At 45.8% G+C, this 27,214-nt stretch overlaps 1 protein-coding gene across 5 annotated transcripts in view; it reads left to right on the forward strand.

Annotated features, from left to right (window-relative positions):
* Positions 1–27,214, forward strand: part of MAP4K4 (mitogen-activated protein kinase kinase kinase kinase 4) — a 447,614-nt gene that overhangs the window by 315,797 nt on the left and 104,603 nt on the right. For 3 of the 5 annotated variants that reach the window (XM_033948219.1, XM_033948217.1, XM_033948220.1), the window contains 3 exons: positions 904–1,134; positions 10,905–11,011; positions 20,446–20,597. In XM_033948219.1, the coding sequence (XP_033804110.1) occupies positions 904–1,134; positions 10,905–11,011; positions 20,446–20,597 (490 nt within the window). The remainder of the gene's footprint in view (positions 1–903; positions 1,135–10,904; positions 11,012–20,445; positions 20,598–27,214) is intronic. The other 2 variants (XM_033948221.1, XM_033948222.1) reach the window with 1 other exon arrangement.

The raw sequence follows: 27,214 nt of genomic DNA on the forward strand, positions 1-27,214 counted from the left end.
TATTAAAACTTGGCAAACCACATAAAAACCTCTAGGACGCAGTCCGCTGAAAAGCTTTGGACCCTGGACCCAACACGGTCCGTGTTTCGACAGAATGTCTTCTTAAGGGGTCCCTATGAAGTCCTGTGGTAAAGATATGTGGATAAAAATGTCAGTCGAAAATAAACTGATCCGTAAAAGCTTTTTGAGCTTATGTCTTGCACACAGCTTTTACGGATCAGTTTATTTTCGACTGGCATTTTTATCCACGTATCTTTACCACAGGACTTCATAGGGACCCCTGAAGAAGACAATCTGTTGAAACATGGACCGTGTTGGGTCCAGGATCCAAAGCTTTTCAGCGGACTGCATCTTAGAGGTTTTTATGTGGTTTGCCAAGTTTTAATATTACTTTAATATTAATAAAAATCATCTCATGAACATCATTTCTACACATTGGTTTTTGTTTCTTCATGGATTTGTCTGTGGAGATCATTGGGTCACTTCTCTTGTTTTCAGATGATTCATATAAGTCATATTTTGAAATGTTTTGCCAGTATATTTACAAGCCAGATGTATCAGATTTGTGTGTTTGATTCAATTCTTACATGTGTTTATTTCTGTAAATTTCAAATGACTTGTTTCAATCATAGATGTTTATTTTGGGTTTTGGAATATATCATTTTACTACATGGTCAGTGTGTGTACTTAAGGATTTGTTTTAAATTAATGTTATGTATGCTTGTCTACGATTACCTCCTGCCCTTCTTCCTTTTCCTTATTTTATATTTGTGCCATCACACGCTTGCCTTCTTCCAGTCCTAAGCTTCCATTTTGTTGTTCCATGCATTTAGATTTTCTGCAAAATAGAAAAGCATCAATAAAGAATGGCATTGAATGTTTTGTGTTCTATTTTCTTGGAAGGTACAGTGGTCCCACCTGGCATCTCTCAAGAACAATGTTTCCCCTGTCTCGCGATCCCATTCCTTCAGTGACCCTTCTCCCAAATTTGCACATCACCATCTTCGTTCTCAGGACCCACATCCACCTTCACGCAGTGAAGTGCTAAGTCAGAGTTCTGACTCTAAGTCGGAGGTACCTGACCCAACTCAAAAGGCTTGGGCTAGATCAGACAGTGACGAGGTGCCTCCAAGGGTAAGGAGTAGCAGGACAGCAGGTCTGCACTTTGAAAGGATTATGTAGCCTGTTGCTTAGAAACATTAGACAAATAAGCCCATAAGATGGTAGGGCCCTTTTTTTTTTAAACCAATTTCCTTTTTTAAGAGAGTGACATGAGGAACAAGTGTGTCCACTTGTTACTGTACTAAATGTTTATGTACAAAAATGGTATACTTTCCCAGGAAACCTACACAACAGGAAAGATTTCTTATGCTAAATACTTTAGTGACTGAGTTATTCTGCTTTTATCACATCGGTGCAAAATAAGCTAAAGATGAGATTGCATGAATAAACAAGTTGGCTGTATAGAAACACAGAAAATGATAGCAGATAAAGATCACATGGTTCATCCAGTCAGGCATCCACATCATCTGCTATCTCTTCCTCCTAAGAGGTCTCACATGCCTATCTCATACTTTCTTGAATTCAGAAACAATTTTTGTCTCAACTACCTCCTCTGAGAGTCATTCCATCTTTTCCATGAAGAAGTATTTCCTTAGATTACTTTTGAGTCTTTCCCCCTTCATATTCATCTTACACCCTCTCATTCTCCTGCTAAAGTTTCATGTGCAGCATCTGCGTTGACAAAACTGTTAAAAAAATATAAATGAAAGGATGGGTAGGGATTGAGGATAGATATATAAGATCACCAACCTGGGGCAAAACCAGTGCTGTAGTGTTTAGCATACGTGGGTGCATTAAGTGAAAGGGATTGGGATTTGTATACTGCCTTTTTGTAGTTTTATAACCACACTCAAAGCAGTTTACATGAAGGTACTTCAAGCATTTTCCCTGTCTATCCCAGTGGGCTCACAATCTATCATGTGCTTGAGGCAGTGGAGAAACAAAAGTGAATTGCCCAGGGTCACAAAGAGCAGCACAGGTTTTGAATCCATAACCTCAGGGTGCTGAGGCTTTAGCTCTAACCACTACGCCACCCTCTTCTGCATATGCTTAACATTTAGATAGCATGTTAATGTCTAATATTTTAAAGGTTAAATTTCAGGTGTCTTCCTAGCACATGAAATACAATTTATCCCAGGACAAGCAGGCATGATATTCTCACATGTGGGTGACGTCATCTACGGAGCCCCGGCGCGGACAGCTTTTCAAGCAAACTTGATTGAAGTTTCAAGTTTGCACACTGCACCACGCATGTGCGTGCCTTCTCGCCCACTAGAGGGCGCATCCCACCTCGTGGTCCTCAGTTCAAATTTTTTCCGCGGAGCAAGAAAGCCCTGTGGATCTGAGCTCCAGTGTTTTTGCCTTCTAGCTGCCGCGTTTAGTTTGTTTTTCCCTTCGAATTAGTTCGCGGTACTCTTTTCCTTTCGTTTCTTTTAAAAAAAAAAAAAAAAAAAAAAAAAGTCTTTCGTTTTTCGTCGGGTTCCGGGGGCTCCCGGAAGCCGTGGCCGCGGGACGTCGGTACGTTCCCGGCCTTTCTTCTTTTTCTTCGTGGATGTCCCGTCCTGTTACGGGATTCAAAAAGTGCAGCCGGTGTGAGAGGTTGCTTTCCATCACTGACCCTCACCGGTGGTGCATTGTCTGTCTTGGGCCCGAACATCCGACAGACTCGTGTGATCGCTGTGCTACCTTCCAAAACAGGGCCCTCCGTCGCCGTAAGGCAAGAATGGCCGAATTGTTCGCCGTCGACGCGCCGCCTAAGGCCTCGACGTCGGCCTCGGCTTCGGCCCCGGCCTTGACCTCGGCCTCGGCGTCCTCGGGGGCCTCGGCCTCGCCTCGGCCCTCTTCCTCGAAGACGTCGTCAGTGAAGCAAGCTTCGGGTAAGTCCTCTGTTCCATCCCCTTCAGCAAAGAAGCCATCCTCGAGTCAGGCCAAGGCGGGTGGGTCGACCCCGGCCCCGCATCGGACCTCGACTCCGCACACCCTGAGGGAATACTCGAGACCAAGGTCGCCCTCCAGGGAGTGTGCCCCGGACTCGGAACTCCCCACCTTCGTGGGGATTCCGGCCTTCCAGGATCTCCTCCGAGCTCTGATCTCATCGGAGCTGTCGGGAGCCCTGGAAGTGTTGCAGCGTGCTGCGGTTCCGGCGGCCTCGACCTCGGCCTGGACGCCTTCGGTCTCGGAGGCCCCGGCCTCGGCTCCCTCGGGAGCCCCGGCCTCGGCGACCTCGGTCTCGGGTACTGGGACCCCGTTCACCTCGGTCTCGGCCCCGCCCCGGACCTCGACCTCGGGGGAACCCCCTGAGCGGAGTGTAAGGCCCAAAGAAAAGTTGCGCAGAGTGCGCCGTCTTTCCTCCTCTTCCTCCGGGTCTTCCAGACACGCCTCGCCCTCGACGCGACCTCGGACGGGGCGTCGATCGAGGAAGTCTAAGCGGCCCCGAGGCTCGCCTCGGCGCGACCGTTCCTTGTCGTTCAGGGGCGAGGCGTTGCAGGTGTCGGAGTTACGCCTCGACAACCCGAGGCTCCTCCGCTCACCCCATGGGAAGTCTTCCCGGGCCGCCTCGCCGAGGAAACGGGAGAGTGTCCCACGAACCCCGGGGTCCTCACCCAAGGGTTCTGCGAGGAGGACAACTTCCCCTTCCCCCTCGAGGGCCCTCGAGAGGGGATCCTGGGATTCGGGATCGGTTAGGGATCCTCATTATTCCCATGAGGCCTCCCCCCTCTCCTCGGTGGGGCGGTCGAGAACCCCCTCTCCCCAGGCTAGGCCGTCCTCATTATCATCCTTCGTTCAGGACATGGCCCAAGCCCTGGGGATTGACCTGATGGTAGGCTCTCGGTATTCCAAAGAATTTTTGGAGGAACAGGACCTCCCCATTCTTCCTAGGGAGGTGCCTAGACTCCCTCTCAACAGTGTCCTTCTGCAAACCTGGCTGAAGAACTTGTCAAACCCTCTTACAGTCACGTCTGTGCCTTCAAAGATGGAATCGAAGTATAGGATGATTCCCCCTAAAGGGTTCGATAAGGCGCAGCTCTCACACCAGTCTCTTCTGGTGGAGTCTGCTCTTAAAAAATCACAGCCCTCACGGGTTTCTGCGGCGGTTCCACCAGGCAGGGAGGGGCGGACCCTGGACAAGTTTGGCCGCCGCCTCTATTCAAATTCCCTGATGGCCACCAGGGTTCTAAACTACGCCTTCACCTTTTCCTCCTTTTTGCGTGGTATGGTGAAGGACCTTCCTCAATATCGAAACTCGTTACCGGACTCCCAAAGAGCAGGATTCGACAAGTTTATGTCCAACCTGTCTCAATTGCGGTTGTACCTATTCCATGCAGTGTACGACGCCTTTGAGCTGGTTTCGAGGGTGTCGGCCCTCGCGGTGGCCATGCGCCGCTTGGCCTGGCTTCGCACCCTCGACATGGACCCAAACCTGCAGGAACGCCTGGCAGACTTGCCTTGTGTGGGGTCCGAGTTATTCGACGAGTCATTGGATGCGGCGACCAAGCGCTTGTCGGAACAGGAGCGCTCTCTAGCATCCCTGGTCCGCCCCAAACCTAGACCCCCGCCGCAGAAACCCTTTCGACCTCCGCCGCGCCGATACCCTCAGAAGTCGACCCCGGCTTTCTCGAGACCGCCTCCGAGACGTCCGTCTCAGCGAGGCAGAGGGGGACAACCCCAAGCCCCGGCGCAGGGCCCTTCTAAGCCAGCGCCTTCCTTTTGACGGGATGAGCGGACGGGGCGGGTTCCCCTCCGCACTTTCTCAGGAACCCCTTCCTATCGGGGGCCGTCTTCGGTTCTTCCGGGAGGCATGGACCGGGATTACCTCAGACGCTTGGGTGCTCCGGATCGTCTCCGAGGGCTACTCGCTCAACTTTGTGTCCTCGCCGCCGGACAGTCCCCCAAGTTTAGTCCCCTGCAACCGTTCGCAGCTACCGACCCTTATAACCGAAGCCAAAGCCCTCTTGAAGCTTCGGGCGGTCGAGCCGGTCCCCAAGGACCAGTGGGGTACGGGGTTTTACTCCCGCTACTTTTTGGTCCCAAAAAAGACCGGGGACCTGCGCCCCATACTGGACCTCAGGAAGCTCAACAAATTCCTGGCCCGGGAGAAGTTTCGAATGCTATCTCTCCCAGTTTTGTACCCCCTCTTGGGGGAAGGGGACTGGATGTGCTCCCTCGACCTGAAGGAAGCATACACCCATGTTCCGGTGCACCCCGCCTGTCGAAGATTCTTACGATTCCAGGTGGGGGACCTCCACCTCCAGTACAGGGTACTGCCCTTCGGCCTGGCCGCGTCCCCACGAGTATTCACGAAGTGCATGGTGGTGGTGGCAGCAGCCCTCAGGGCACGTGGACTCCATGTGTTCCCTTACCTGGACGATTGGCTCATCAAAGCCCCGACCAGGGAGGGGGTTATCTCAGCGACCCGACAGTCTATTGCCTTCCTGCAAACTCTCGGGTTCGAGATAAACTTTCCAAAGTCTCAGTTGAGACCGTCGCAGTCTCTTCAATTCATAGGTGCGGTGCTGGACACGGTGCGCCTACGCTCCTACCTGCCGACCCAGCGGGTGGAAACCTTGGTACGGATGAGCCGCCAGGTCTCCCAACTATCGAGGGTGTCGGCCAAGCGCATGATGATGCTGCTGGGCCATATGGCCTCGACGGTACATGTCACGCCGTTTGCGAGGCTACACCTGAGGATCCCTCAGTGGACCCTCGCGTCCCAGTGGCGCCAGGAGTGCGACCCAGTGTCTCGCCTCATTTCGGTAACTCCGCCCTTGCGGAAATCGCTGCGTTGGTGGACAGACTCTTCAAATCTGTCCATGGGGCTATTGTTTCGCACTCCGCCTTTTCGCAAGGTCCTGACCACGGACTCCTCGGAGTACGCGTGGGGAGCCCATCTCGACGGTCTTCGCACGCAGGGCCTGTGGTCGTCAGAAGACCGTCAGTGTCATATCAACGTGCTAGAGCTGCGAGCCATCTTCCTAGCACTCCGAGCCTTCGTTCACATATTGCAGGACCAGGTGGTCCTCGTCCGCACGGACAATCAGGTGGCAATGTATTATGTGAACAAGCAGGGAGGAACAGGGTCATGGCCCCTCTGCTCCGAAGCTCTTCGCCTCTGGGAGTGGGCGGCCTCCCGGAACATCTTCCTCCGGGCAGTCTACATCCAAGGAGAACGGAATTGCCTGGCGGACAAACTGAGTCGACTTCTGCAACCGCACGAGTGGACTCTACACTCAGCAGTTCTACGCGAGGTCTTCGCTCGCTGGGGAACGCCACAGGTGGATCTGTTTGCCTCTCCGGAGACACACAAACTACCACTATATTGTTCTCGGATGTACTCGCAGGACCGTCTGGAAGCGGATGCCTTCCTACTCGACTGGGAAGGGAGGTTCCTGTATGCATTCCCTCCGTTCCCTCTGATCATGCGAACGTTGGTACACCTAAAATCGTCCACGGCCACGATGATTCTCATAGCACCTCGGTGGCCGCGTCAGCACTGGTTCTCCCTGCTGCTCCAGCTCAGTGCCAGAGAGCCTCTTCCCCTGCCTGTCTCTCCTTCTCTGCTGTCTCAGAGTCAAGGATCCATGTTACATCCCAATCTGCAGTCATTGCACCTGACAGTCTGGTTTCTTGTTCCCTGACTCCTCCGGACCTGTCTCAATCGGTGAAGGAGGTGTTGGAAGCCTCCCGCAAGATCTCGACGAGGCTTTGCTATGCGCAGAAATGGACCAGGTTTTCCACCTGGTGCTCGTCTTTTCACCTGGATCCGGTATCAGTTCCGGTATCCTCGGTTTTAGAATATTTGTTTCATTTGTCGCGCTCCGGCTTGAAAACCGCTTCGGTGCGGGTTCATCTCAGTGCGATTTCTGCTTTCCACCAACCTCTGGAGGGACGCCCTCTGTCACTCCATCCCTTGGTGACACGCTTCATGAAAGGGTTACTCAGGGTTTGTCCCCCTCTTAAACCTCCGTCTGTCGTGTGGAATTTGAATGTGGTTCTGGCTCAACTGATGAAACCCCCGTTTGAGCCACTCAACAAGTCCCTCTTGAAATTTCTGACTTGGAAGGCGGTGTTTCTAATTGCCCTCACCTCCGCCAGGCGGATCGGGGAGTTGCAAGCCTTGGTTGCGGACCCCCCTTTCACTGTCTTTCATCACGACAAGGTGGTTCTCCGCACCCATCCTAAGTTTTTACCTAAAGTTGTTTCTGACTTCCACCTCAATCAGTCCATTGTCCTTCCTGTGTACTTCACGAAGCCCCACTCCCATCCTGGCGAGACGGCGCTTCACACGCTTGACTGTAAGAGGGCGTTGGCATTTTATCTTCAACGCACCAGGCCTCATCGGAAGGTTCCTCAATTGTTTTTGTCCTTCGATCCCAATCGATTAGGGCATCCAGTTTCCAAGCGCACTCTGTCTAACTGGTTGGCCGCTTGCATTTCCTTTTGCTACGCTCAGGCTGGCCTTCCTCCCCCGGGTCGAGTCACGGGGCACAAGGTCCCGAGCGATGGCAGCTTCGATAGCTTTCCTCCGATCCACTCCGATGGAGGACATATGTAAGGCTGCCACTTGGTCTTCGGTTCATACATTCACCTCTCATTACTGTCTGGACACTTTATCCAGGAGTGACGGCCGGTTTGGCCAGTCAGTTTTGCAAAATCTGTTTTCCTAAATTGCCATCCTCCCACCTGCCCTTTTTTGGTTAGCTTGGAGGTCACCCACATGTGAGAATATCATGCCTGCTTGTCCTGGGATAAAGCACAGTTACTTACCGTAACAGGTGTTATCCAGGGACAGCAGGCATATATTCTCACAACCCGCCCGCCTCCCCGGGGATGGCTTCCTTGCTAGTTATGGAACTGAGGACCACGAGGTGGGATGCGCCCTCTAGTGGGCGAGAAGGCACGCACATGCGTGGTGCAGTGTGCAAACTTGAAACTTCAATCAAGTTTGCTTGAAAAGCTGTCCGCGCCGGGGCTCCGTAGATGACGTCACCCACATGTGAGAATATATGCCTGCTGTCCCTGGATAACACCTGTTACGGTAAGTAACTGTGCTTTCTGGTTCAGGGCGGTAATAAACTCGTAAAAGTCAATACTTGGTGGTGTGGCTACAATTTAACTTATTTTAAATTATACATTTAAAGTTGGTTATATTTGCAGCAGTTCTATCCATACAACTGCTGGCATTGGAAACCCACATCTGATCTTTAAACGCATTGTAATGTTGAAATTAGACCTGCTGTTTTATCCATCATCACTTGGATGTTTATTACACGTTCAGCAGCTGGATTTTGTCACTGAAAATATAACTTTCACATGCCCTTACCCTGCCTCAGTTTGTGTTCTTTTTGAAATATATAATTTTGGTCATTTTGCAAATAACATGAGCAAAGTTATGCAAGAACATAACCCCTGCCAGGATTTTTTTCAACACGCATGTGATTAGTGCCACTGCCAAGCTCCTAAGGCCTATGCATGCATCTCTCTTGTACTGACAGCTAGAACAGTACATTTAGGACTTTCTCAAAGGTAGCTCTCGCTCTATTTCTCTTTCTCATTCAGTTGAGTAGGTGAACAGTGTCAACTCCCAGAAACATGTTGAATTTTATAGATACATAGAAACATATGATGTAAGATAAAATCCAAATGGACTATCCAGTCTGCCCAACCACAGTGTCCACTATCTTCTCCTGTCCCTAAGAGATGCTACGTGCCTATCCCATGCTTTCTTGAATTTCAGACAATCTTTAGTCTCCTGGTAGAAATGGTGTAGACATTCAACACATCTACCACTCTTTCTGTAAAAAGTATACTTTTCCCTCCGTATTCACGGTGGATACATTCTGGCATAAGGCGCAAATATGAAAAAAACCGCAAATAACTTTTTTAAATGTTATTCACGTTTTTTTTTTGTAAAAGTTAGCATTTTTGTATTGAAACCGCAAATAAACTCTTTAAAATACTTGCATTTAGTGAGAAGGAGACAGCATGATAGGCAGACCTGGGTTGAATGTCAGAAGAACAGTAACAGATCTGGAAATATAGCAAGAGTCTAGAGGCACCTTCTATACCAATGGCTTTGTTGAGTCATGAGCCATCAATGAGACGATTCTCAAAAGAACATCTGACAACATAGACTCATGTTCTAAAGAGCTCATGCTTCAATAAAATATGTTAATTTATAGCAGTGTAGTGCAAACTGCATAGTGTGCCACAGTGAGATTCTGGGTGTGCCTTGAGATGCTAGCGAGGAGGAGAGGCGCCAGTGCCGGCTGACTACCTATAAGACGTGCCTTTCATGGCAGGATGCACATCCTGTAGGCAGTCAGCTGGTGCCAACACCTCACCAGCACCTCTCCTCCTCTCCGCCCTCTCCCCCCCACTAGTGTACTAATTTCAGGGTTAGCAACCTCAGGGCTCCATCTGGAGGGCCTCCGCGCATGCACAGACGTCAGTGTGATGATGTTACACATGCACGTGATGTCATCATGTCACCATCCACACATGCCCGGAGGCCCTCCAGCCGCAGCCCCAAGTTTAGTGTGCTGCAGCTTGAAAAAGTTTGTGGGACACTGATGTATAGTATAAGTTGTTACCCAAATCTGTTGTTTCTGCTCAGAAGAATTTCCCTTGAATTTTATATACAATTCAAGAAGGCCTTGTTTTTTTAATGGTGAAAAGTTGTGACAAATCCTAAAACTGTAAATGAAATAAATCCTGAAATTATAGAGCATTATCTATGGTGACCAGCAGAAAGGTATGCTCCATGATTTGATAGCTTGTACTTTGTCATTGGGATTGAGCATGGGCTAAATTTGGGCACTTAAATATTTATACAGTGCTAGAACAAGTAGCAGAAAATATACAGTACTTGCATTTTAAGGCATAACACTTCCACTAGCCCTACAGCTGGTGCAATACCTGCTTCTGAGTGTTATAACATAGAATACTATAATTTTACATATGTATTACTTTACCAGTGCTGCGCCAAAACTCTGCTCATGTGCATTCCCACTTGTAGAGTATGCACCATCAAATCATAGTCCAGGGGTGCTCAATATTAATCCTCAAAAGTCCGCAACCGAGCTGGGTTTTCAGGATTTCCCCAGTGAATATGTATGAGATCCATTGGCATACAATGAAGGCAGTGTGTGCAAATATATCTCATGCATATATTCATTGGGGAAATCTGACTGAGTTGTGGACCTTGAGAATTGATATTGACCATCCCTGTCATAATGCATTTTTTTCTGCTAACAGGTATTCTATAATTGATTTATGCACATTTATCTACCTTCCTGCAGCCTAAAACTGGGTGGTTTCTGTCACAGCTATCTCCCATATGTGATGTGTTAATGTACATGTAAAAAAAGCATTATGATATGTGCACTTTTATTAGTGTGCATTTAACAATGCTTGCTTTTTTTTTCTTTGCATAATTTTAAATTTATTCAGTGTTTTGCTTCCTTCTCAGTCTTCATCTCTTGCTTGTGCTCATGAGCTTTTTGTTTTGTTTTTTAACTTGGTTTCCTAATTTTCATGTAATCTCAGTAAACTGTTTTATCTCTTACCCACCCAATTTAAAGTACAAGTTCTTTTTTTTTTTTTTTTTTTCAAATGGCATGGATGTGTGAGTTCATATGGAGGTCATGTAGATTCATTGCTTGTGAAACAGGAATGCTACCAGATTTTGTAGCCACATTTTTGCAGCTTTATAAATAAATTGTATTCCCAATATTTCGTTTAGAATAGCCTTCTAAATTTTCTTGTGTATTCTATCAAAGAGCAACAAAGCAGGGCTGTGTATTCATGTGTTTAATAATGTAGTTATGCAATTTTTACTTCAGGTTCCCGTGAGGACAACGTCCAGGTCTCCTGTTTTGTCTCGTCGGGATTCTCCTCTACAGGGTAGCGGACAGCAAAGCAATCAGGCAGGGCAAAGGAACTCTACAAGGTTTGTCTCTCATAAATATTTTTCTTTGGGCAGGAAATGAAGGAGATTATGGGCTCCTTTTATCTAGGTGCGCTACAGGGGTTAGCGCGTCGGACATTTCATCACACGCTAACCCCCCGCAGCACGCCAAAAAACTAACGCCTCGTCAATGGAGGCGTTAGCAACTAGTGTGGCAGGCGGTTGAACGCGCGGTATTCCGCGCGTTAACCGCCTACCGCACCTTGATAAAAGGAGCCCTAAGTTGCATGTGCTATATCTTTATTGGGCTAGCATATTGTTGGCCTGGGTTTGCAAGAATTATACTCAGTGGTATAACTTTCCCACTCAAGTATCTCTTGAAGTGCTTTGGGAAAGAGAGGGAAGGGGGGTCCGGTTAATTGCTTGTGGATCTTCACATGTGGGTCCTCACTACCCTGGGGACTATTTGTGAAATTACTTCAGTGTGAAATGAGCTGAAGGTATGCAAGAAGATAATTAGTGAAATCATATAAAAGGAGAGAATATCTATGCTTGTGTGTAGCCATTATATTTAAAGTGTTCTGGGTTTCTGTGGGTTTTTTTTTTATTTTAGCAATTAGGAAATTTAATAAGGAAAGGAATACATAGAATTTCTGTTGGAAGAAAAATATAGGGTGCAAATCACACAAAGGGCTCCTTTTACTAAGCTGCGATAGCGTTTTTAACACGCGCTAAATTCACGCTACGCAGCTAGAACTAATGCCAGCTCAATGCTGGCATTAGCGTCTAGCGCACGTGGCAATTTAGCGTGCGCTAAAAACGCAGTAGAAGCTTTGGCAATACGATGTTTCCTGGCCATACAGTGGTGCAGAAGTACTTAACACCTGGAAGAAAAATAAGAAAGGGCAGAAAAATCCTACCAAAGTGAAAACTGTCTTTAATGCAGATCCTCTAGAACCTCTCTCTTAGAACCAGGCTTACTGAGGGTTAGGCACTAGGCCAGCATTCCTCCTCTTAGGGTCACATGTGGAATCTCATCTCTTAAGAAAGTCCTCAGAGTTCATGCCATCCTGATTTTTGTATCAGTCCAAGACATGGAATTCTCTCCCAATTTACTTACGTATGGAGCAGGACCTCGGTAAATTTAAAAGTAATTTTAAAACCTTCCTTTTTAAAGATGCTTTTAGTAGCCCCTAGGCCATTATTAAATTATGTTTTAATTTATCTTCCTTTTATACTTTTCTTTGTATTGCTTTACTATTCCTAGTTGTATTTTGCTATCCCTTTCTTCCCTATGTTTCTTAAATGATGTTTTAGTTTTTAACTTAATGTCACTATTCAAAGTTTGTATTGTATTGTTTATATTGCTAATGAATGTAATTGCTAATGAATGTATTTTAAATTGTTAATCGCTTTGAAATCTGACTAAGCGATCAATCAAGAAATATATTAAACTTGAAACTTGAAACTACAAACAATTGGAAGTTAGTTTCTGGATGTCTGAGTTGGGTTATCCCTAACATGACCATATGTCCCATTTTGAACGGGACCATCCCGTTTTTAGGTAGCCTGTCTCGTTGTCCCCAAGCACAGCTTCGGGACGCTGAAATGTCCCGTTTTCAGAAAGAGAGCAACCTACTGCTGTGTTCTCCCTAGCATCTCTTAGCCAGGCAGAGTGCCAGGCAAATTTAGGTGAGCGCCCGGCTGTCATCTTGCATGACATTGCGAGATGACAGCCGCAGATCTACAGGCACAGGCAACTTCTGTCCCAATCAAACAACAATGCACAAAGATGGTAACCAAGGTTTTCCTCCTTCCTCACCTATAGGCGGTTCTGCAATTGGCCAATGCCTCTGCCACCTTTCCTTTGCAGAGCTCATGATTGGCTGCGCTGGGGGGACAGGGGTAGCAACGTGGCTGTGGGAGCACACTCGAGTGGGGCCATCAGCTCAGTCTGGCGTTGTTTGGCGGTTGGTAGAGCAGGAGCCATGGTCCCAGACTTTGCTTAGGTGAGGGAGACCAGGCCGCATGGAGGGCCCCCTACTCCCCTGATGGAGCCAGCGATAGTAGCTGGCCTGGCAGTGCCTGCTTCTCGCCGGGCTCAGAGTTAGAAGGAAGCCCAGGTGCGTAAAGGAAGAGCCGGCGGGGCCCAAGACGCAGCTGCATCCCGTGAGATCATGAACCGGCTTCAGGGCAAATCAGCCACGCTTGTCCGCTGCGCAGCATCCATCAATAGCTGAAAGTCGCAACACACCGGTGGTGAGAGCACTGGTAAGGGCTGGGGGTTGGGAGGTTAGGAAGGTTGGGGAAGCTTTTGGCATTAACTAATGGGGGAAGGTAAGAGGAACAAGTGGTGTTATGGTTGGGGGACATGATGGAGGACTTGCGCAGAGAGGTTTCTGCTGGGGATCACTGGAAGTTCTTGTTTGGGGGGGAGAGCAGGGGGATCTGAAGCTTCAGGCGAGGGAAGTCTTGAGAAATTACTTCTAGGCAAGATGAGAGAAACAGTTGGAATACGTGGGAGTTATTCTAGGGCAGGGGTGTCAAATTTGGCCCAAAGGGGAATTAAATTTGACCCTTACTTTGGCCCGAGATTTGGCCCGCGTTCCTTCTCTCCCTCCATCCCGGCTTCCCGGTCACCTCTTCAAAGCAGCCTGCTATTACCTAAAAATTAGTAGATTTCCCGTTTTTAGGAAAAAAATAAACTGTCACGTTAGTTATCCCTCGAACTAGGTTTTTTGTTTTTTTTAAATCTATTTCTTCACAGTCTTTCTTTGTATTCATTCTTAATTCAGGATTGACTCCCAAATAAATATTTCTACAACTAGTGCTACCCGATTCAGGAAAAATTTTTGATTTGATTCAGCCTATTGAATCGATGTTTCGATTCGATTTCCTGCCCAATTGGGTGTTTTTTTTCAAATATCCTGGTGGGCTTATTTTATAGCCTCTTCACCCCTTTTATAGCTTCTTCACCCCCTTTGCCCTCTCCTACCCCACACTGGTCTGTGGTGTAAACAAAATAAACAAAAAAGACTTTTCCTCTCTCTTTTAAGTCCTAGTTCACTCTTGCTATCTAACAGCAGCTCTGGCAGGACATTTCAAATCTGACATATTGTAATCACAAAACAGAAAATAAAATTATTTTTTCGACCTTTTGTTATCTGGTCATTATTCAAATCATGTTGGTCCCAGGCTCTGGTTGTCTTCTGATAACTTGCTTGCAGGATCTCCTGCCCATTTGTCGTTTTCTTCTTTCTCTGTGCTAACCGTCCATTTTCCATCTCTGTCCTCCCCTTCCATTTCCCTTCTCTCCCCTGGAGGTCTGGCATCTTTCTTTTTTTTTGTCTCCATTCCCGCAGCTGCACTGATGGACCCCCCTATCCCCAGATTCACCATCTCTCCTTTTCTCAACTACCTTTTCATCCAGCATTTCTCCCTCCTTCCCCACCACCCCAAGGTTCACCATCTCTCCCATTCTCTTCCCAACTACCCTCTTATCCAGTATCTCTATCCTCCCCTCTCTACACCATCCCTTGTGTCCAACTTCTCTCCCTTTCTGTTCTTCCCTCCCTAAATCCCATTGTCCACCATCTCTCTCCCTCTCCTCTGTTTTTAGACCCATTATTTCTTCCCCCTCCCCCAGTCTGGCATATGCATGTCTTTTTGAACCACCCCTTCTCTCCCTCCCTCCTTGTACTTCTACACCAAGGCCCCCCTGAAGGACTGCACCCCCCCCCCCCCAAAGGCCTGCATGTTCCCCCCTGGCCTCCTGGTCTTACCTTTACTTAATTACAGCAGCGTAGCAGCCTGCAAAGAGGATCACCGGTGCTGTAGCGATCTTTGCAGGCTGCCGTCGTCCTCAGGAGCACGTTCCCTCTGCTGCAGTCCCGTCTCTTTTCTGACATCATGGGCAGGAATGCGGCAGATTGAACATGCTCCTGAGTACAATGGCAGCCTGCAAGGATCGCTACAGCACCAGTGATCCTCTCTGCAGGCTGCTCCGCTGCTGAAATTAAGTAAAGGTAAGACCGAGAGGCCAGGGGGGAAACAGGAAGACACTGCAGCACTTCCTGACTGATCCTCCCCCTCGTCCCCTAAAGCAGGAGCGGCAGTGTCAATGGATGACCAGCAAGAGGCGTTGCTGCCACTCCTGCTTTAGGAGACTGAAGGCGCGGGGAGGAGGGTTGGCCCCTGAATCGTTGAGGCTGATTTTTTTTGTAAATACAAATCAATTCGTAGTGAACTGAATCGATTTGAATCGTAAATCGGGCAGCACTACTGCATACTGGTTCTTGTTCAAGTGACTAGAATACTAGGGCAAACGTCCTCTATTACTGCAGGTTGGGATGTGCATATATAGAGTGCTTCACAGGCATGAAATCAATGCATTTAGATAAACTTGATGTAGGGAACTTTGTAATAAAATGCCCTAGAATCTGGGCTGAACATATGGTAATGCAGGATTTTACTGTGTGCTAAGCCCAGAGTTAATGCAGCACTTTTGAGGGATATTTTAAAATATATTTTGTTGCAGGTAGTGTGCAAATGTTGTGGTTATTGCTTGGTCCCGAATAGAGTAATGTGGGAGTACTTGCTGCTTAACACTAACCTCCGGATTCTCTAACTGGCACCAAAGTCTGCCATCAGCTAATCGAAGCAGGGGAAACCCCGATCAGCTGAGCCGGCGGGACTCCCCGAAACTGCCACTTCAGCGAGTCCTGCTGGCTCATCTGATTGCCGAGATTAGCTGAACTGGTAAGTTGTGCATTATTTTTGCGATCCCTCAGCAAAGATAGGTGCCAGAAATGTAGGCCATGGTTTTCCATTTTCAATGCCTATCTTTGCATGAATCGCGCCTATGAAGGCGCTTTAAGCTGCCTAACACCACTTCTGGCATTGATCACACTTACTTTGGCATTCAGCGGCCTAAAGCACCTATGTAAGCGCATTTCCGGTGCCTTTTATTTAGGTGCCAGTAGGTGCTTTATTCTTACCATTTTTTTTGCCTTTTTAAATGGTGTTTCTGAATTTACTTAGGTGCTGGTAGGGCTCCTACTGGTGCCTAAATTTCAGTGACATTTATAGAATTTCCCCCACAATATTCCTGCATTAACTCCATGTTAGCCACATGAAGTTTAACTCTCTAGCTAGAGGACAAATGTTTCCCCGTCTCCGCGGGAACTCATTTTCCCATCCAATCCCCGCGAGTTCTTTTCTTGTCCCTGTCCCATTCCTGCTAACTCCATCCTCATCTGCACAAGCCTCAAACACTTTAAAATCATAAGTGTTCGAGGCTTGTGTGGTTAAGGTAGAGACAAGGACAGCGACAAAACTTGCGGGGATGGGGAAATTGAGTTCCTGCAGGGATGGAGACAAATTTGTCCCTGTGTTATTCTCTATCGCTAGTTATTTAGCACTTCCATGCCTGTTCTCCACCTGAAGGGTTGTCGGGTAAGATCTGCCTCTTTGCAGATGATTCCAAAATCTGCAATAGAGTATACACCCCTGATAATGTGAACAACATTAGCAAAGCTTGAAGAACGGTCTGAAATTTAGCAGCTAAGATATAATACTAAGAAATGCAAGGTCATACATTTGGGCTTCAAAAACCAGAGGGAGCGGTTATAGTTTAAGGAGTGGGACTTGGCAGTGATATGTTGTGATCTTAAGGTGGCCAAACAGGTTGAAAACTCAACAGCAAAAGCTAAAAGGATGCTAGGGTGCATAGAGAGATGTATGGCCAGTAGGAAAAAGGAGGTATTTATACCCTTTGAAGAGCCGGCTATTATGGCCTCCACTGATAGACCACTCGACTCTCTTTATGCTGATACAAATAATATGAGTTTAATAATCAATAGCAATAGCTTACAGGAACAAATCACACAGCTTACAGAGTAATAGAGCATACACCAGGCTGGCCAGGCTGATGGAGAACTTCCAAAGAGTTCTGAATCCTTGGTTCAAAGAGTTTTCTTTTAAATGATTCTGACAGCTCTGGCCCACGTTGGTGCATGTTACATTTCACACTTTCATTAGTTAATCATATTCTTTATCTCATTTATTAATCTATGGATTGGTTAACATAATTGAGTGATACTGCGTCACGCCTTTTTCCATCTAATTCTACCCTCATTTCCCCATAAGTGTCCTTTTAATATATCAAGAACCTCCTCGAGCACCTGGCCTAACAGCTTTTCAGTTCTGTGGTTAGCCTTCTTGTACACTCGTATTCGTGGTTCGTCTTTCTTCTTGTGAAACTTCCATAAAGTTATGCTACTTATATTTTTCACCAGAATTGTTTTTCTCTCTTAACTGTTCCTTCTGGTTGCCTCTGCTTCAAAGAAAGCAGAAGTGGGTTCTGGTCAGAGAGCACAAAGTGTCTTTCAGAGTTGACAGTTTCTAGTCAGAGAGCACATTTTGCTTTTTCCAGCAACCATTTTAGGTCTTAGCTATATTGGCCTTGCTTTGGCCTGCTCCTGCTATGACAGGGAAATTCTCAGGGGTCTTTACCTGAGCTTACAGGACTTCTCCTCCCCTTCCTCACCCTGTATAAGACTCTGGTGTGTACTATTCTGGAAACTGCACCTGCAAAAAGATATAACAGGATGGAGTCAGTCCAGAGGAAGGCTACTAAAATTGTTGTCTTCATCATAAGGCACTGGAGGAAAGGCGAGAGGGGTAGATGTGATACAGACAAACAAAAACTGCAGACAAAGAGTACATCACCTTTTAACAAACCAGGGGACTCTTCTTCAGGGGTCCTAATTGAATAAGAAATAAAAATATCCAAAGGGCTGAGACATATAAATAACAAACATAAATAAATAAATAATAGTGAAAGTGGACAAAATGAACAAAGACAAACAAAGAAAAACTGCAGACGAGTACAAGATGCAGGCTAAGTTTATTAAAACAAATTTATGTTTTTGTTATCACTATTATTTAAGAACATAAGAATTGCCGCTGCTGGGTCAGACCAGCGGTCCATCGCGCCCAGCAGTCCGCTCACGCGGCGGCCCCCAGGTCAAAGACCTGTGCCCTAACCGAGACCAACCCTACCTGCGTTCGTTCTGGTTCAGCAAGAACTTGTCCAACCTTGTCTTGAATCCCTGGAGGGTGTTTTCCCCTATAACAGCCTCTGGAAGAGCATTCCAGCTCTCCACCACTCTCTGGGTGAAGAAGAACTTCCTTACGTTTATTTAAGTTTGTTAGTTATTTATGTGTCTCAGCCCTTTGGTTATTTTTATTTCTTATTTAATTAGGACCTCTGAAGAAGGCGTGTTCACCGAAACACGGACCTTGTTGAGTCCCCTGGTCTGCCTAAACCCCGCCCCATAATTGTACTAATTATAATGCCACACTCACACACACTCTCTTTATATTCTTATTAACAATACATTATAGTTAACTACAAAATTAAACTATACTGCATTCTTCTCAAAATTCATTCCTACCAGAACACCTGGCCTTGGTCACACATGCAGAGCACAGGCAGCCCCTATGCAAATACAGGACCACAAACAAAACCAAAGAAATAGAAAGAAAAGAATTTCTTCCTGAACAGTGCAAAATATAGACATCAGATATAAAGTGTCAAAACTGACATATTTCAATCACTAAATTGAAAATAAAATCATATTTTTGTTGTCTGGTGATTTTCTTTTTAAATTAATGCTTTTATTAAGAGCATATACTAGCCCACAACTAGAGCCATAAAAACAAGGCTCAGCAGAATAAAGTACATTACCAAGCAGTCAAAGTTAGAGCCACAGCTCAACAAGCAATAGCCATCAAAATGCAAAGCAAAAACATAATAAAACATAATTCTCTTCCACTAGGACAGAAATTTAGAAAAATCCCCACCCCAAAGAACAGCAAATTATACAAAGTCAATCAACCCTACCCACCCCACTCTGGCTCAGGCAATAGAAAAAGAGAAATATAAGAGTAAACAATCAAGTATGCACATCTTTCCAGCTTTCATAAGAACGCCAAACTCTATGAAACTTGCCCCATTTATAAAGCCTCCACGCCAGAAGTTTGGACAGGCTAAGCCATTCATTCAGCTTACCAAGCACCTGTGCCCCCTCAGGCCCAGTAAGCAAATTCCAAAATTGGGCCACACTCAAGCGAGCTGCAGTCAATAGCAGTTTGGCAAAAGCAATTTCACCCTCCCCCCAATCAGCAGCATACACATGAAGAAGGGCCATTTCAGCAAAGGGAGAGACAGGCCTGAGCAATATATCAGACAGAAGTTGAAAGGTGGAAGTCCAATAGTGGAGAAGCAGTGCACAACTCCACCACATGTGAAAGTAAGTACCTTCACCAGCACAATCCCTCCAACAATCCCCCCGAGCCCCCTCTTCATTTTAACCAATCGTTTTGGCGTGAGATACCAGCTGAAAAGAACATTATAGCCATTTTCCACCAAGGGGATAGCCATGTCCAATGAAGCAGTGTGACGCCAGACCTCCCCCCTCCACGCCTGCAAAGAGAGAGGCCTCCCAGTGTCTACCTCCAAAGCTAACATATAGGGCAGATGAGCCTCCCGTCTAGCGTTTAAGCAGTCATAAATTTGAGATATAGCTCCCTTCTGCAGTACTGGCCCCAGCAGTCATTCATTCTCACAGGCTGCCCAGGCAGAAACAGGAAGTTGTCAGAGGGAGGCGGATTGCGGCAGAAGGAAAGATTTGAGGCAGCGCCAGCAGCCTCTGAGAATGGCTGCCGTGCTGGGGCCCCTGAAAAAGAAGGTTTCTTTTGGAAAGGAGACTGGAAAGGTGAGAAGAAGGGAGGGAGGGAGATGGACAAATGGGGAAGAGATGCCCAGACTGTACACTGTCCCTGGTCATCTGAGGTCCCAAAATATTGGGGGTGCTTAGGCACCCACAGCCATCACAGAGCATGATGCTAACTGTTGAGTGAAGGCTTTAACACCCTTTAATAAAAGGGTCCCATACTACCTTAAGCTATTTAATGGCTGCATGTGGCAGAGGGGGGATGGGCTTGAGCTGATGAAAGGATATGTTGTAGTGGGAAGAATCATAAGGCCATCAAGGGTACACAGGGGTATTCAACAGCTGAAATAATTGAAAAGCTAGATGTTCTGAATTTTTAAGATGAAAATACAGTTCTGTGGCTTGTTAAAATAAATAAACTTGATATACTGCTATTCGTTTTGAAAATGCGGCCAAGCAATTTACAATATGGTCAAGATGGACCCCAGAGATAGAGAGGTCTAGTGAAAAGGAGAATATGAATAGTGGATTAACTCTTAAAGCTGTATTTCACTTGTATATAAAAGAGCTGTTCTTAGTCAAATAGTTTGCTTAAGCACTTTAAGCTAAGTGTGAATAATCAGTGGAGTTTAGCAATATCTATACCCTTCAGATCAGTCATAAAATGTTTGCAAGAGAAATTTTAAACCTTACAAACCATGAGTCGTCTTTTCACCTTTTGCCTTCTCTTTAATCTAGCAACATAGAGCCACGGTTGCTTTGGGAGAGAGTAGAGAAGCTTGTGCCAAGACCAGGCAGTGGCAGCTCCTCAGGTTCCAGTAATTCGGGGTCGCAGCCTGGCTCCCACCCAGGTTCGCAGAGTGGTTCTGGGGAACGCTTCCGAATGAGATGTAAGAGTCTTTCTTCTGTTTTCTTTGTCTTAAATCTTTTTTTTTCCCAGACAGTTTTTGTTGTCTACTATTGGAACAAAGAACAATACTTGGAATATTTACACCCCTTAATTAAGAGCAGTAATCTGAATGAAACAAAAGAAAATCATCAGAGAACATTATGAAGTATCAATATATCCCTGTAGAGGATTCTATATTTTAGAGAGTTCCATTGTATGATAAGTTTTATCACCAGCTATGACCTTTTTTATTTATGCATCGGTTAATGTTCTACCAAAATATGTGTTCTATATTTTTTTGACAACTCAAAAACACTTTGGCAAGCAATAGAAAGAAAAAAATTCATTTTCTGTCATGTAAAAAAATATCAAAGAAGTATTTGTACAGCCAGAATCTGTCTAGTACTGTCTCACATAATACCAAAATGGCTCTTTATCATAATAGAATAAAATGTGATCAAGAGTACCTATCTCGTACATGCAAAAACAGCATATGTTAAAACAAGAAGGGTTAACATTGTGTATGTTAAGAGGTACACATTAGTGCTGCTCGATTCACGATTCTAATTGGTTCACCGATTCACTTCGGGTGAATCGATTCGAATCGATTTAAAACAAAAAAATCGGCCTCCGAATCGGTAACTGACCCTCCCCCTTCGCCCCCTAAAGCAGGAGCAGCAGCGTTGCCTCTTGCTGGCCGACCGCTGCCGCACCTGCATTAGAGGGCAAGGGGGGAGGGTCAGTCGGGAAGTGATGGTGTCCAGCTTCCCCCCTTGCCTCCCGTTGGTGTCCGACTTCCCCCCTGGTTTCCTGCGCTTCCATTTACCTAATATCAGCAGCCTGCAGAGAAGATCGCTTGTGCTAGCGATCTCTGCAAGCTGCTATAGGCCTTCAGAGCTGTTTCCTCTGCTGCGGTCCTGTCTCTGATATCAGAGGAGAGGTGGAACTGCGGCAGAGGAAACAGCTCCGAAGACCTATAGCAGCTTGCAGAGATCACTAGAACCAGTGATTTTCTCTGCATACTGCTGATATTAGGTAAATGGTGTGCGGAAGGCCAGAGGGAACACGCAGACTTTCCGGGGGGGAGGGGGAGTAAAGGCCTTCAGGGGTGGGATGCAGGGCTTCGGGGGGGGGACAGACTTTCAGGGGATGGGGGACCCTGGTTTTAGAAGTACACGGAGGGAGGGAAAGGGGGGCTCAAAGAGACGTGCATATGCTAGACTTTGGATGTTTATGCCTGTTAGGATGCTTTCTTTGGGGCCTGGGTTTTAGAGGCAGGTTTGCGGGGGCCCCATCCTTGATGGACACTACTTTGGTATTGCCCATCAGCGCCAGTCTGGAGGGATGTTATGGAAGGATAAGTTACCTGCTAATTTGCTTCTCTACATCTTGTGTTTCTCTTCTGTACCTCTGTTTGGTCTAAACTGCGAGGGGTTGGTTGTTGGCCAAAGTTTTAAAACAAAAAAAAAATTCAGAGGTGTTGAATGATGATCTAGCTAAACGAGTTACAATGCTGCTCTCCAACAGAGCACATGAGTGAACACTCAACTCCAAAGTATTACGCCACATTATCCACTACGGGGGACTCCTCAGCTAGACCTGTTTGCATTTCTCCACAATCACAAATTGCGTCAGTTCTTCTCCAGACAGTATTCTCCTCAACGCCTGGAAGCAGATGCCTGGGTTGGACAGACATGTTCCTCTATGAATTTCCACCAATCCCTCTCATTCTCAAGATGTTGGTCAGACTCGAACATGAGTCAGCTACCATGATCCTCGGTGGCCCAGACAACCTTGGTTCTCCCTTCTACTTCAGCCGAGTTCTAGGAGGGGCATAATCAAAACACATGTCTAAGTCCGATTTGGGTGTATGGTGCTAGACACCTAAAGTCAGCAGTGGGAAAATGGCCACTTTAGAAAAATACGTCTGGAAATTTATTTTTTTTTCCGAAAATTGTCCATCTAGATGTCCAAGCTTATTGTTCATCCAGACCGCCAAGACATCAATGTTTAGACCACATTTTCAACCATAATTTTGTCCAAGTCCTAAACTTCCAGAACAAGACGATTTGGACATGGGAGGGGCCAATCTTGTAATGGACTGGCCACCCAGACATGGCAACAGAGCAGTGGGGAATCTTAGAGTAGGGTTTGGGGGGGTTTTAGTGGGCGCACATGTTCCACCATAAATGTAGTGGTTAAGAGTGGCTTATGGGCCTGGGTCCTCCTCTCTATGGTTCACTAGTCCACCCCCCAGGCTATTTAGGACACCTATGTGCAGCTCTACTAGGCTTTCCTATACCAGATGCTAATGTTCTGGAGACAGGTAAGAACTTTTTTACAAAGGTGTGAGGGGGTCAGTGAACACTGGAGGAGCATGTGGGGATCTTAACTTTGTCTCTGCACTGGTTATCTGATCACGTTGGATAACTTTTTGGTACTTATACCTGTTTTTACATTGTCTAAGTCACAATGTTTAAGTTTCATCCAGTATGTCTAGTAAAACATTCGATTATCCCTGCAGGACGACAGTCTAGGTTGGCCCCCCCCCATCTCACCCATATACTGCCCTAACCACTCCTCGAGATATGCCCCTTTCAGCAATGGACGTACCGCGGTATTCAGAGGCATAAAAACTTCTGCGACACATCTAAAATGTTGGTTTTATTATCGGCACTTGGATGACCTGTCTTTTAGGATGTCTAAGTGCCAACTTGGGTGGATTTTTAGACATGTTTAAGTTTTGATTATGAGCCCCTAGGGATCCAATTACTTTGCAAATCTTTCCATCTCTGCTCACTTAGAGTAAGGGGCCTCTTTTTTACATCCAATATATCGAAGCAAAAAATAGGAATAAACCAAAAATACAAAATGTCAAACAGCAGAAGGTCTATTCGTTATACATGCATGCCACTACAACCACAGATGAAGGAAAAGGATCTCAGAAATCCATTGATGTCTATTGGTTATGTTTGGATTGAATTTTCTTTCATCGATCCTGGAAAAACCTTCAAAAAATCATTTAAAGATATTGTTCTCTTAATAGTTTAAATATTTGTATATATATATATATATTTTTTTTTTTTTTTTACTTTGTATGGCAGAATTCAACAAACTCTTTATGTTGTTCGGCACTCCATAAAACAAATATATATTAACTATTACTGATCTTAACATGCAACAAATTCCTTATTTTGGATATCAATCTATTATAAAGAACTTCAAATAACCATAGCATGAAAAATACAATGTGTAACTTTCAACGCATAGTCTGTTATTGAGAAAGACATGGGGGAAGCCACTGCTTTCCCTGGATTGGTAGCATGGAATGTTACTACTCTTTAGGTTTTGGCCAGGTGCTAGTGACCTGGATTGGCCACCATGAGAATGGGCTACTGGGCTTGATGGACCATTGGTCTGATCCAGTAAGGCTATTCTTATGTTCTTATGTTGTGTGCACAGTTGAATGAATGCACTCTGCACTGTTAAACACGATGAAAGAAACGACTAAAGAACCGATGGTTCCCGTTTCGCCAAAAGATGCTTTTTCAAGGCAACTGCCAATTTCTGTGAAGATAACAAAGTGGTTAAAGATCCTTAATGTTAAACGATGTATTCTAAATATTATACCAAAAAAGCTATGTATAAACGGGTTATGAGTGTTTTGTAACCCACATAGAATTTTGGATATGCAGGATACAAGTATTTTAAATAAATACAGATATGTAGAAAAGCAAACTGAAAGAGCACCTAAAATGTAATGACAAATGAACTACATGGACATAAAAGAAGAGGCAAAAATGGATCAGAAAAATGAAAAAGCCCCAAAGATCTAATGAGAAAGGTAAATGGTTGATTTTTTTGTTTTTTTAAATGGGAGCACATTAGTCCCTGTTACCAAAAATTACACGGGTTACCAATGGAGGTAAGAGTCCTGTTCAAATTTGCCTGTATCTTTGTTAAATCAATTTTTGGTATGTCTCCAGCTTACCTCATTTCCCATTTCTTCCTGGATCTTTCCAACAAGCCTACATGAATACATCTATTTATATATCCTACTATAAAATCTTGTTTCAAGAGATTTCTTGATAGAACTCTTGCTTTTCAGGCAGCCAAAATGAACGATTGACTTGGTAAAATTATTCCATGTATTTCATCTTACTATTTTAGAAAACTAGTAAAAACGCAATTATTTGATAGATTTGTAACCTAGGTTTTTTTACTATTTTGTTCATTTGTTTGTTATGTATCTTACTATGATTCTGTATAATTCGCTGACTGTTTCCGTTTCTCTTGTTGTAAACCGCCTATAACTGGCATGGTCTGGCAGTATATAAGAATAAAATTATTATTATTAGAAGGAACCATATCTTAAAAAAGGTTGAAACCAATATGAATCACTAGTGTTTAAGCCTGTTATATTAACGGATGCTAGAGTAGATGTCTGTCTGCCTGTTTGTTTTTTTCTTTGTCTCTCTCTCCTTGGACGCTGTCTGTCTGTGTCATTTTTTCTGTCTGTGTCTCTCCCCGGCTCCCTGTCTGTCTGTCTTTCTTTCTGTCTCCCTGGCCCCCTGCCTGCCTATATTTCTCTGTTGCGCCATACCTGTCTGTCTCTCCATGGCTCCCTTCTGTTCCCCCCCTCCCAGAACAAAGCATGATTACTGTCTGACCCCAGCACACCCCTCCCTCAAAGCAGCCCCCTTTCCCTCTCCCCTTGGCCCCCTGTTGTGCCATGTCTGCCTGCTCCATGGCCCCCTTCTGTTCCCCCCAGAGCAAAGCATGATTGCTGTCTGCCCCCCAGCACACCCCTCCCCCAAAACAGCCCCTTTCCCTCTTCCCCTGTTGTGCCATGCATGCCTGCTACGTGGCCCCCTTCTGTTCCCCCTCCCAGAACAAAGCATGATGTCTGCCCCCAGCACACCCCTCCCCCCAAAGCAGCCCCCTTTCCCTCTTCCCCTGCTCCTTGTTGTGCCATGCCTACTTGCTCCGTGGCTCCCTTCTGTTGAACAAAGCATGATGTCTGCCCCCACAGCACACCCCTCCCCCCAAAGCAGCCCCCTTTCCCTCTCCCCCTGCCCCCTGTTGTGCCATGCCTGCGTGCTCCGTGGCCCCCTTCTGTCCCCCCCTCCCAGAACAAAGCATGATTGCTGTGCACACCCCTCCCCCAAAGCAGCCCCCTCTCCCCCTGCCCTCTGTTGTGCCATGTCTGTTCTTATCCTCCCACCGGCATGAACCACTGCCGCCGCCGCTGCTCCTCTTCAAAGCAGCCTGCTGAGCAACCTGCTGAGCGATCGCATCAGAGGGAACATGCTACCAGGTGGAGAGCGACCTGCGAGGTTCACTACAGCCGGTCGGCGATCCTCAGCTGGCTGCTTTGAAGAGGAGCGGCAGCGGTTGGTGAGTGAGGGCAGGAGGGGGGAGTCGCCGGAGTGTTCCCTGCCGCCATGTTCTAAAATATCTAAAATAGAATACGGCCACTGACCAGAGATCAGGGCGGCAGAGAACACGAAACCCTAAGTGCGCATGCACGCTTAGGGTTTTATTATAGAGGATAGTTTGAAAAAAGTATAAATGAAAGTTCTGTATGATTGGTGGTACCCAAAGCAAATGGAATACCATTAAAAAACTGCATCAGTGAGAAAGCTATGGCTCTAGATGTGTGCGACTAATGTGTTCCCTTAAGAACTGTGAAATCAGTGTGCATATGAAATACACATCAGTGTGCATATGAGATACAAAACAAGTGTTTTACTAAAGTGTATAACTGTGTGATAGAAGTGTACCCGTTCAGTGTATAACTGATGTGTGTATGTGTTTGATTAATGAGTATCCTAAAAACTATGAAGAATAGAGATACAAAGGTAGATTATACTGTATAAATGGCATTGAAATGTTGGTCAAAATAAAGAATCCCCTGAGAGAAAAGTATTTCTATAAATATCAAGTCAAAAATAGTGTAATGCAGTAAGATAATCAAATTGATAAATAAGTTATACACTTTATTAATTATTACTTTCATTCATATCATCAAAATTGCATCAAAACACACATATATACAAAACCTAGATGAACAATAAGCTAAAAATCAGTAAGCTAAAACACATATATAAATGTAAAACCAAGACAGCCAAGGGGATTAGCTCTGTTCATAAAGAGAATGTTCAACAAATCACTTAGCTTGAAAATCCAGTAAAGCCAAGGCCACAAATGGGCATCCTGGCCATCTTGGGATCAGGTGAAACAAGTCCAAATCAATTCCAATCCAAATCAAAATAAAGCAGAGTGCTGAAGTGCAACGTATGTATGGCGTTTCAAGTCAAGCTTTGCTTCTGAGATTTCCGGCTTTGATTCTCTGCCCGCCCAGTTCTTCCTCTTGACAAAGACAGTATCGAAACACGGCCTGTGTCGAGGAAGGGTGAGAAGACTGGCAGCCTTTCTGGCTTTTTTTCTGTGTTTGGTAACACTGTGGAATGTTTTTTGAGCCTGCCTTTGCATCTCATTGATACACGGTTGCTTCTTCACCGCATTTGCATCTGCACTCCAACACTTTGCTCTATTTTAGATTTGGATTGGAATTGATTTGGACTTGTTTCACCTGATCCCAAGATGGCTGGGGTG

The sequence above is a fragment of the Geotrypetes seraphini genome, chromosome 6, assembly GCF_902459505.1.
Source record: "Geotrypetes seraphini chromosome 6, aGeoSer1.1, whole genome shotgun sequence".
In the NCBI taxonomy this organism is placed as follows: domain Eukaryota; kingdom Metazoa; phylum Chordata; class Amphibia; order Gymnophiona; family Dermophiidae; genus Geotrypetes; species Geotrypetes seraphini.